The 11862-nt window shown below is 40.5% G+C and overlaps 1 protein-coding gene across 1 annotated transcript; it reads left to right on the forward strand.

Moving 5' to 3' along the window:
- Positions 1 to 3051: 3051 nt before the first annotated feature.
- cav2 (caveolin 2) lies at positions 3052 to 9136 on the forward strand. The gene is made up of 3 exons (XM_084363260.1): positions 3052 to 3821; positions 4098 to 4285; positions 6609 to 9136. The coding sequence occupies exons 1-3, from the start codon at positions 3672 to 3674 to the stop codon at positions 6757 to 6759; spliced, it is 489 nt and encodes a 162-aa protein (XP_084219386.1). The 5' UTR covers positions 3052 to 3671; the 3' UTR covers positions 6760 to 9136.
- Positions 9137 to 11862: the final 2726 nt, after the last annotated feature.

The following is an 11862-nucleotide window of genomic DNA, read 5'->3' on the forward strand; positions in this document are numbered from 1 at the left end:
AGCAGCAGCAGAAGACGGCGTACACAGCAAGGTTTTATCACGGCAGGGTCTTCCAACTTTTCATGTTTCAAGTTTTTCTTGGGCTCATTTTTCAATTAGCAAACTGTTTTAATAATAGTCAGCTGGCTCAAGTTATGTTGTCTTTCGCATTTACAGGTTCTAACTCAGTTCGAACCCGGTGACATTACGGTTGCCTTTAGGTGTGCAATTGTCTGGAGCGGTTGTGCATCTGTCTGTGTGTGTGTACACTTGTGTTTGGGACGAGGGGGAGGGGTGGTACTTGCACTGGAGCCAAATGCAATTATGTTACGTTGCAGTGTGTGTATGTGTGTGCAAATTGCTCTCAATAGAGCATGCAAAGGCTGTTTTATCACAGCACTGTGGTTGTACCTTGGAAATTTAGTGATCTGCTTGTCAGACTTCAGTGCTACCTCCCACTTCAATAGTAGTGAGGTCTCATTACGGCAGACCAGAGACGCACCAAAACTTAAGAAAACATCCTCCAGGGACCATGGAGAATTTTGACTTTGTGTATACTAACCGACCAACATCTGCACCCTTATTAGTCTCAACCATTAGCTGAGCATAAATCTCCACACAGCATTGGTATCCAAACTGTAACACAGGCCGAGAGGCAATAACTTCCTGTGCTGCTCTCTCCTCCACACTCTCACATGCTCTCATGTCAACACCGTCCTCACCCCACCTCACCCTCGGGCCAGCCAGCCAGACCTCCTCTCCTCTCGCTGAATGCTTGTCTGTCAGAATCGTTCTGTGTGTGTTAATCCAGGAGCATTGTGGCGTTGTATTGTCGCCGTGCTCGGAGCCAGGGATCGCCCTGACCGCTCTGAATGCCCAGCGTCCCTCTGTTCTGCCTGCTGTGTTTCTGCTTTGCTGTCACTCACTTTCCTGGCCTACTTTTTTTTTTTTTTTCTACTGTCTGTTCATTACATCCAGGCCCTGGTGTCTAAACAAAAGAGGCTGTTGTTTACAGGATGCTTTTCAATGGTCAGGATGCTGGAGCTGCCGCATCAACAAATGAGATGCAAAGTGCAGAGGACTGCGGGCGTGTTTTTCGATTTAGTATGACAAACATTTTGCACAGAGAGAGGTGCTCTGCAGGAAACAGCTTGCACTGGTTGAGTTAAACTTTAATCAAAGAGCTGCAGTTTTCATGACCATATACAGTAGTTATGTCACACTAGAGTTGAGACCAGTGAGTGAGAGAGGATAGAGCTGATGTAATCCAGCCTTCAAACTCTTAACAGCTCTTAAAAAATGTAATCTAGCCAGTTAGCTTGTTATGCTTGGTAGCATCTGACAAGCCAAACTCAAAGGAGCAAAACTTTCTGTTGTTTAGTTTGTTGAATGATGTGAATGAATAAAAATGTCATGCAACTCCCTTGTACCTTCCCTCTGAAAGCACCTCATGTTGTTTGTATTTGCAATCTTAGAGGCAAGAGATGCATAAAAGAGTCCAACAAACTACAAAGGATAATCTTCTTCTCAGACATGTATCCACACATGGCAGAGACAAAACTTCCCCGAGCACCACTGAGTCACTTTTTCTTTGTCCGTCTTTTTGGGGGTTGAATGTAGTCCTTGTTGCAGAAAGTTACAAATATTCCATTTTCCACCCCTCCCTTTCCTTTCAGGGCTCGTCGATAGTGCGTCCCGCTGTCCCGTAACAGCTTGAGAACTGATTTACTATGAACAGTGTTGTCTTCTCTGTTACTCAAGAAATTATTGTAGATACAATTGTAAGGTAGTCTAAAGGTACTTGAGTATCATTTTTGGAAGATTTTTTAAATGTTGCAATTTATCTGGCAGCTTCAGTTATGCGTTGATTTGTTGTTTGTTTGCTTTGGGGTTCTTTCAACATGATATAAAGTCAAGAAAATATGACTGTAGGGTAATAATCAATCTCCAAGATATTAATTTTTCCACGTACTCTGAAAGTTTGTTGTCACAATGACAATTTGGCATCAGGTTTGTAGAGTTTTGGAACATCTTGATAGATGTGTTTCTGATGTTCCCACACTATGCATGCACACATGTTTTGTGGTGTTTACTGTACACACGTGTGAATGTAGGCCTGTTTCATTTGCAGACACACTTAGATACAAGCGCTCTCCCTCAAAACACTCACGCACAGATTTTAAAGGCTAATTCCACAAATTTTACACACTAAAGTGCATGTGGAGTCTTTTTTTTAACCATTTTTAACCCATAAACAAAAAAAACAGAACATTTTTTAAACTAAAACAAACATATAAACACAAAGAAAACAAACATAAAGGTATCATGTATCATGCAATAAATACATTCAAGAAAAAGACATAGATCCTTACAGATTCCTGAGGTTTTCAGTGATTTACAGTTCTGCAGGGCATGTAATGTTTCAGTATAATGACCGATTTCTATGTTGATTTGTTGTATGTGTGTTTTCTCTTTAGCCCACTTGCATTTGTGAATATATAATTTTCCATATAGAATAAAGAAGTTAGTTTTGGGAAGTCTTGGAATCTACTAAATTGCCTCCAGTGATGTCATTCAGTGGCTAGGCTGCATTGTGGGTAACAAGAAAGTCCAGTCCACCGGTCCAGAATTGCACTCATGTAACACTGTTGGACAGCAGAACCAGAGAAGTCGCCTTTCATCCCACACATTATTCTTCCTTTTCAAAACCTGGCACCTACATTACCCACAATGCAACATAGCCACTGAGAGGTACATGCAGCTTCCTCTGGAGCCACAAAAAGTATACATTCTACTTTTTTCACATATGCAGAAGTACGAGATGTAAGACCTGTAAACATATATTAATGTGTAAAATTGCTGTTGTTACCCTTTAAGAAAAATGGACCCCATATCACATGTGCACACCTGAAAACAAACTTATGATTCTATAACTTCACATGAGGTCAAACGAAATCATCTCCATCATGTGAAGCAGCTGCCTGAGGAACATTTCATCCTGCTGTGGTTCTTGTTTAGACATCTGAGGACCTGCAGATATTCTAACAATGTTGGCTGGTGTGTTCGGAGCACGAAACAGCCCGGGAGTAATAAATCCACACACACTCCACACAAGAGGTTTGTGGTAAATCAACTCAACAGGTAGAACAGTGGGTTCAACTACAGCAGCAATAATAACCAGGCTTTTATAGTCACAAAGTGTGTGTGTGGGTAAACATGTGGGTGTTTCTTTCCAAAGCACAATAAGGCCTGAGGGGAATTGTTCACTGATGTTTGAATAATTGAAACTTACAGGTGGTTACATTTTCCCAAACATCATGTTAAGAGTAAGAAAAGCCTTCACATGACTAACCACTTTTTAAAAAATATTAGTCCTTCAGTTGTAAAAAGAAAAAGAGACCTGCAGGCTGTGTTCTGATCATGCTTGATCACATGAAAGATGGTTGGTGTAAACAGCTGGCATCAAACACTGCGGACCCCATGGCTCATGACTGGAGGTCAGTACACTGCACAGTAGTGTCAGTCATCACTGAGCTCGTGAAATGGTGCGGGGAAGTGACTTTGAGCTTGTTGTGTCTCCTCGGCCCCACGCTGCGCTGCTTTCCATACGGGGCGGGGTGCCGCTCAGTCCGGCGCACAGCGCAGAGCGCACCGTCACCAGCTGCTCTCCCTGCACCGTCTGACTGTACAACATGGGTCTGGAAAAGGAGAAATCGGACACCAGCATCATTATGGACGAAGATGAGTTTAACAGGTCGATAGAGCCCATTCTGTCGAAGAAGGGGAAGTTGTATACGGCGGCGCCGGACCGAGATCCAAACGATATCAACGCGCACTTGAAGGTAAAGTCCGAACAATCAGTGGAGTTTCTCTTTGAAAGTGAAACCACACAAGGTGGCTGTTGTCAAGTTGAGTTATCTACAGTTACTAAGCAATGTAACCTCATTGTTTTTATTGTACCAAACTGCGAGATCGGTCATCTGAAGCGTGAATACCTGGAAGTCGCCTCCTGCGCGTCAATCCATCACCTCCACCGACCTTCCTGCCTGCCTGCCTGCCTGCCGGTGCTGATTATTTTCCATGCTCATTGTGTGTCCGTGCCTTGTGTGATCTGACAGGTCGGTTTTGAAGATGTCATCGCGGAGCCCATCTCCACACACAGCTTCGACAGAGTGTGGATAGGAAGCCACGCCGCTTTCGAGCTCGTCAAATTCATCTTTTACCGCGTGCTGACCACGCTGCTGGCCGTGCCCATGGCTTTCATCCTCGGAGTGGTGTTCGGGGTGCTCAGCTGCATCCACATCTGGTAGGAAGAAGTTCCTCTCAACCTGCAGGGTTCTGCTAGGTGCTTATCTGAGCCGAGGCTGTCTGGCAAAGTGCCAAATGTTACACATACAAGGAAAAATTAAGTTATTTTACCAAGAAATAACACAAAAACATCGTATGAGACATAAAATATTTGGAAAATATGACAAATACTTGTAATAAATATATTAAAGAGATTTTTAAAAATGTTCCATAACTGAAAATATCAAAACATCATCATTAAACTTATATTTGGTGCTGCTAACACATTATAACTTCCAATATGGAGCTTTTAAAAGTATTAAAGTGATGCAAAAGTCTTTAAAAACACTAGTAAAGTATGATGATATCACTTAAACACAGTTTAAATTGCTGTGGGAACATTACAGGATCATTATGGGACTTTTCCTGAGGGGCCCACTGCCTTTTTCCAGCATGCTTATTCTGGCTCTTTAGGAAAACATTGACACAGGTTATTTTTAAAAGTTAACGTCACATGTAGTTAAACGTTGAAGCGTTTTGTCAGCGTTTTGTTTTTATACCTTTATTTGGATAATTGTGTCATGCATATGTCGGCTAAACGAGCCTGCATCAAGTTAAACCAGCTGCAACAGATGCACATACGTTCCCGACCACAAGCCAAAGAGTCCATTTATTAACACTTGATGAAACAACATTTTATGCCGCGAAGTAAGAGCTCTGTGGAAAGTTGGAGGAATGTTGAGTTCCACTGGTTGTGGAAAATAAAACGCCCCATGCCCTCAGCCAGATAGCTGGCATTCTAACACAACACACAGGCCTGTTTGCAGACCAGAGTGGGACATTCTTCACATGCAGATAGAGAGCTGCAGTTACTTTCGCATGACCTTTCACCCAGGTGAGGTCACAAGATCTGGAAGATTCCTTCAGCTGTGGCGTTTGAGGGAGGAAGTCACTGCAGGGATTCATCAATAGAGGACAGAGAGGTGACGCCGAGCTGGTCAATACGTGAGGAATGTCAGGAAGGGAGATCACGCAGAGGGGTGCTGCTTCAAAGGAGAACGCAGCTTTCTCAACTCTGTTCATTTTAGGGAATACATTGGAGCGAAGGTCACAGGCGGCTGGAATTTAACAATGCGATGCAACTCTTAGTAGAGCTTTCTTTTAAAACAGAGCTACAAACCACTTAAAAGATAAGACAAGAACAGTAGGCGATAAGATAACACAAATGTCAGACATCAGTTATTTGAAAAAGATGGCAAATATGTGTCAAAACATCATATTAAACCCTCTGACTGACTGGAAAATGTCTTTTTAATTATTGTAAACGCATTTGAAACATATCTCAATCATTGTGAAGACAAATTGACAGTTTGCAGAAACACTGATGGCATCACCACAGATGCTGACAGGGCCGAGAATCAGAGCAAATAGATGTCACTGAAATTCAATGAAGTGTCCCGAGAATGACGATTAAGGAAAAGAAAAAGCCTAGTTTAGTCATTTTAAGGGTTAAAGATCGTACACACGTTCATATTGCTTTTTTGCGACACAAGAACAGCTTGGCCTCGCTCTTGTGTAGTCCATGCAACATTTCTGGAGCTTTACAGCAAAACAGTATTGCAGCATTCTGGTAAACAGCTGAAATGGATGGGGACTTGTTTTTTGAAATGTAAAAAACACCTGAAAAAAAACAAAAAACAAACACAAAATGGCTCCATACATGTCTCGGTTGTTTACTTCAGTCAACTTTAGTTGTTTATGAAAATGATTTCATAGACTGCGAAACTTCACCTCACCTCTCCATATGCATGGGGTTGAGTAGGAAATGACTGAGTTTTAATTTTCAGTTAACTTACCCTGCAATGTTGAATTTACAAGTCCCCATCAGCAGCATCCTTGGGCTAAAAAAAGCAAAGCCAGCTGGGCAACATTTTCTAGAATACGACTCTAAAGTGAAAGTTAAGTCACATGGTGTTTGACTTGAGACTTATTTAGGAGCAGAAACAGTATATAATATTCATCATAATTATTATTCATTAGTATTTAATCACCTGTAACCAAGAATTGTTGTTTATTGTCTCTACAGTAGCTCAAAACAGACAAACCACTGGCTCTAGAGAGGACCTTTTGCGTTTTCAGTGGAGGGTGAGATGAGGGGTATTCAGTTGGTTGCAATCTGCAATCTCACCACTGTGTCCAACTTAATCCAACACATTTGACCTTTTAAGAAATCTAATGAAAATAATAAAATAAACTAGTAGCCTCATGTACTTACCATTTATTGCACTTCCTGAAAGCATCATTTCCCAGCATGAAGCGACCCTTTGACTCTGTCCCTCCAGGTTGGTGATGCCGGTGATCCAGAGCTTCTTGATGCTCTTACCGTCGGTCCAGGTGGTGTGGAGGAGTCTGACAGATATGTTCATAACGCCGCTCTTCCACAGCATGGGAAAGTGCCTGTCCTCCATTCACGTGAAGACCAGCGAGAACTGATGCAGACACCTCTTTGAAACGTAGGACAGATTGAAGTCAAAGGAAAAAAAGAGTGAATGATGCTTGTAGTGGAATACATGAGCTCTTTATAAAGTAAAATAGGAAATCATGAAGAGTCCTGCACACAGTACTTTACACATAACTATTGATACATACAACTGTAGATCAAAAAGAAATTGGGCTTGGTAATTTGATAATTTGACATCTTCACAGTGGGCTCAATTTGGTGAAAAACTGAACATTTTATAAATATTTATGTTACGTATAATTGAATATCCATCAAAGTTTAGACAGGACCTGATAATACATATAGAAATGTAGTCAATTAATGCTGTTAAAACATTACCTACAAACACAGACTTTAAACCAAGTGCACCCCTTTCTGTCCTTTAACCTGCAAGTCAACAAAACCACGATCGTGGTCAGTTATGATTTATTAGTCACATCACCATGGGGAAGTAAATGGTTGTGATGCTATTTTGAACTTTATAAAAAGCTCGTGTGCACCACCAAACATGGAGTTGTTTTGCTGATTGTGACCAAAAAAAATTCTTGTCATTCCATTTTACTTTGTGGCTGCGAGAATCAGTGGAGAGGAGTGTAATATTGTTGTTAGGACAAACATACTGCTGACTTGCTGAGAGATGTAATATTTCTGCTTTTTTTATATATTGTATATATTGCAAATAATTCAGCTAGAAGTTGAATGTGTTAACTGAATCAGAGTAGATGATCTGAAGAGAACTTCATATGAATATTAAGTGCTAAAATGCAGCTTGTTGCACATTTTCAGGCTTATTTTACTGTAATTGCTGCGTTGAATTCACAGTGCATTGGCAATAATATTGGGCATTTGCTTTAATATGAACCTATATATGCAAAATACAGTTGCTTCAAAACGTTACTGAACTATGTCAGAATACAGGATTGATATCATCGAAGGCTTCATATTTATTAATTACACAACGATACCTTTAGCGTGGTGAAGGCGTACCACGTATCCTATTCGAGACTCGTACTTAATTTAGAGGTGCTTGTTGTTTGCTACAGCACTGCAAGTCAGTGGACTGCATCGTGGAATCCGTCTCCCTTATTTGCAGTGGATTTGATGCAGTTGAGTTTTAGGTACAAGCCGGCCCGGTTCCCACTCGCTATCAGCTGCGCAATCTCAACTTTAGAGATCATTACAGAGAGAATCAGTGAAGAAGTGACGAAGCTAAGTGTCAAGTAGATACTGATTCTTGTGGGATTAATGCTTTTCTATCGTGCATTTTAAATTTGTCAGTAATCCAGACCCACCTCCAGACATGGAGCAACATTTTCTTTCATATGGAGAGTTTCTGTCATCTGTTTTACTTCTGAGCAAAAACATGTGACTGTTTTGCTACTACTGTGTCACTTCCATTAGAAGCTACTTGCTAATGTTGCGGTTTACTGCTGGGCAGGTCGTGCTCGGTGGGTTTATCAGTGCTCTCGCTCTCTAAAAACTGCTGCCTCTTAAAACAGGGCCGATGAGATCACAGAGATTGAACCAAACAGAAAAACTGTTGAAACAAAATAATGAACTTAAATTGGCTAAAAAGCTCAGCTGCAGACTTGGCTAGTAAGTCTTTTACTATAGTTTATCCCAGCATGCTACTCCAGTAGATATATAGATGTTTTATTTTTTTATTTTTAAATGTATGATTAGTGAAGTTTTACTGGCTAAATGCTACTGAGTCAAAATGTGTTGCACCTACAGTAGAAAACAGGAGAATATGGAATTGAAAAGTGGTATGCCAATATTAGGTGGAGAAATTATCACTGGGCTAAAATATGGATTGTCATAGTGGGTATATGAAAATGCAGAAAATAGGAGACATTGCGTTGCTAGCTAACACGCTAACCTGCTGAACTTCTAAACCAGATCACAAAGAGCGCGTCACAGATTTTCCCTCAGACAGACACTGTTTGACGAGATGTTTTGTTTCCAGCTGCCAACTGAAGGCCAGCAGTCCTGTCAGAGCTTTTTTTCCCCAATCCTTTCACTGATGTGAGACCGCTGACATGCTGCCAGCCAATAGAGCTGTTTAGTTTTTCACCTTTCAGAGGAAATTCAAAGTAGGGTTGTGCAATAGTCGAAGACGCAGGTGTGCGGCCAAAGCTTTTTCTCTCCTCAGTATTACCACGTAGCAACCTCAGCTCAGCTAATTCTCAAGTTATTTATCCATTTTAGACAAATAAATCATAATGTTGACACGTATCTGTCAGTAAAAAATACTAAAACGAATGCTTTGATTTCTTTGCATTTCATTTTCTCAGTCATTTCTAACTGTCAATGCCTATTTGGAAATTTGTTCTCCACAACCAAAATAAAGACTTTATTTCCTCCAGGTGATTTCTGTGTGTGGTTTCTTTTCCTGTCACAGAAGATGAGTGTGCTTGGGATTTGCAGCTGAGTGCCAGAAAGGTCTCGTAAATCACTTTGCTGAGATTGCATAAGTCACTTTCCTATACAAAGATGAGCTGTGGGTCGATGGAACATGACCCGAGGCTTCACTGTGAGACCTGCAGGCCTGCACGGCATTTCTACCTGTTACACTGCACAGAATATTCATTCAGCTGCAGGATTTTACATATTTCTAGAAGTGCCGTACTGCCACCACTGTTATTGCTATTTATTATATTATATTACAACTGTTACCCTCCTGCAAAGTCCTTAAATGGCTGCTATTATCTTCAGTGGTGCTCAGTTTTGACGCACGGAAGTCTTTTGTTCTCTGACGTCAGCATCTCAAGCACACATTCTTTTTGTTCTACTTTGGCCTTTTTCAAACAACCAGACCAAACCAAGTTTCTCACCATCTACAGACATACACAAGCTGCCTGAGAGGGTCAGCTGAGGGCAAAACCCATTTTTAAATGACTGTTTCTTCTGCTGCTACTACCATTACTGCTGCTTCTATTAGAAGTATTTTGTCTTTACTACCACCACTTCAATACTGTTTTTACAACTGTGTTCATCTCTATAAACAGATATCTGCGTGTGAATGTAGAATCTGTAGGCAGAGGAGCATTCTGGTTACCACTTGTAGTACGAGTAACATTAACCTATCACGTATGAGCAGGCTTTGATTGCATGCAGGTAAAGAGTCCGTGTAGAGAGCAAAAGAGACGGATGGTATTGGCTGAAATGCAACGTTAGATGCCACTTGCTATGGTTTAAAAGAAATGTAACATTTTATTAGCTTTTTCTTTTTTTAAAATGTGTCCAAACAGCTGAGCCGAAATGTTGTTTTTGGATCTCAAGTTGCCAATCGGACTGTAAAGAATGACCTGCACTTAATAGAGAAAGTTTTAATCTAGATATACATTATCTGTTATCCAGATATCTGCTGGCTACACCAGAAGCCCCGAAAAATTGTCTGTTGCCCCCAGGGGTTCAATAATCGTCAGACCATAGCCCATGGGTTAATCATTCTCCAGCACTTCCTCTGTGATAGTCAGTCTTATGTCCACAGAACTAGCACCTGTGATAGTTACATAATATAATGGATCCAGTCGTAGGCTTCATCGTGGTGTACAGACTCACTGTCAGGCCTATAAATATGAATTTATGTCACTCATGAACCACCAGTTGTTTTTTTTTTTTAAAAAAGCAGCAATCACTGTTTTAAGATCAGAAAGGTCACCCTGATGTTGAACACTGACTGTGATGACACTGCTTTTCCAGCAACATCATCAGAACTGAGAACATCACTGGCACGGAGACAGCATCGACTGTTTAACAACCTGTTCTGTCTCTGCTCTGACTGACACATTTACATGTTTTTCATAGTCGAATCATAAAACTGAAACTGCTTCAGTGTAAAAGTTCCCACAGATCCTGTTCTGCCTTGGAACTGAAATATAAAGTGAGGTGGTGTTGGGGTGCTGGAGGCCTCGTCACACGTTACATGTTGACAGCACTTTCTGCATCCTGTAACCTGAAAGTTCACTTGGAGTCAAATGCAAAAACAATATTTGACATAGTGCAGAAATGTTTTCAGATAAGAATGTTGCTAAGACATGAAACTGCTGATGTAGCCGCCTCCTCTGCAGTCCCCAGCAGCCTAACCTCTTTAGTTGAAACAGGTTCACATTTGGTATTCTGTGTTCACTGCCACACCCATTAAAGTAAAGAAGAGTATGTATGTTTATTTGTAACACATCTTAACTCTTGACTTATCAATGTTCTATAAATGATTTACTAATGTTGCTGCAGCTGAAGCTGATATTCATGACATTTGCTTTTGAACCACAATCCATCTTTTATGAGTTGTAGGTTGTTGGATTATTATTATGATTTTTTTATATATATTTATTAGGAGCACTTCCATAATGAACTTATTTTACAGCTGCAGACTTGATGGCTTATTAGAAATTGAGAAACTCATGAGTAGTTACTATTTTGCCACAAAATTGTTGTTCCCAATGCCAGAAGGAAACATGGCATCTTTAGTGAGAGAACAACATCCAACTCCAGCGGTCAACTCCACTGGTTGCAAAAAGTCAGATTGTATGCAAGCATATGAGAAACTTCTCATTTGATTTATGAGTTCAGTAAATGGTTCCCTAATGGGTTTATGGTCTGAATCGCTAGTTTCAAGTCTTCTTCAATACAGCATGATGTTCAGTTTTTAAATTATGGACCCATTTAGAGTAAAATGGATGATAAGGTGGGGTACACTTTAGGGTGTGGCTACCCTGTGATTGACAAGTCACTACTATTGCACTTGTCAATCAGAGTAAAGGCATATTTACGCACCCCAGTTCCACTCTCTCCATTAAATATGGCCTTTTCTGGCTCCAAAAACCAACATGGCGACAGATATAATGCCAAACTCTGGACTTTAAAACTGTAGTCCAGTTCTTATAAGTGATATTTTAAGCATTAATGAAGTATTTACTAAACATCATTAAGATCATTAGTTACAATTTATATACCCAAAATCAATACTTCCTTATTAGAGTGTGGTAAATAAATCTTTTAGATACCAACCCAGAGTTGCTCACAGATAAACTGCTCGACAAAGTACACGTCTGTGTGCAAGTTACTCTGAAACAGCAATAAAAAGCATGTTC

Source organism: Pagrus pagrus, assembly GCF_965226575.1.
Source record: "Pagrus pagrus genome assembly, chromosome: 10".
NCBI lineage: Eukaryota > Metazoa > Chordata > Actinopteri > Spariformes > Sparidae > Pagrus > Pagrus pagrus.

What these genes read in the sequence shown, in the direction of transcription:
- cav2 (XM_084363260.1), top strand. Translation starts at nt 3,672, where the DNA reads ATGGGTCTGGAAAAGGAGAAATCGGACACCAGCATCATTATGGACGAA. An exon ending in ATATCAACGCGCACTTGAAG is followed by an intron (nt 3,822 to 4,097) that starts GTAAAGTCCGAA and finishes GTGATCTGACAG; the next exon opens with GTCGGTTTTGAAGATGTCAT. An exon ending in CTCAGCTGCATCCACATCTG is followed by an intron (nt 4,286 to 6,608) that starts GTAGGAAGAAGT and finishes CTGTCCCTCCAG; the next exon opens with GTTGGTGATGCCGGTGATCC.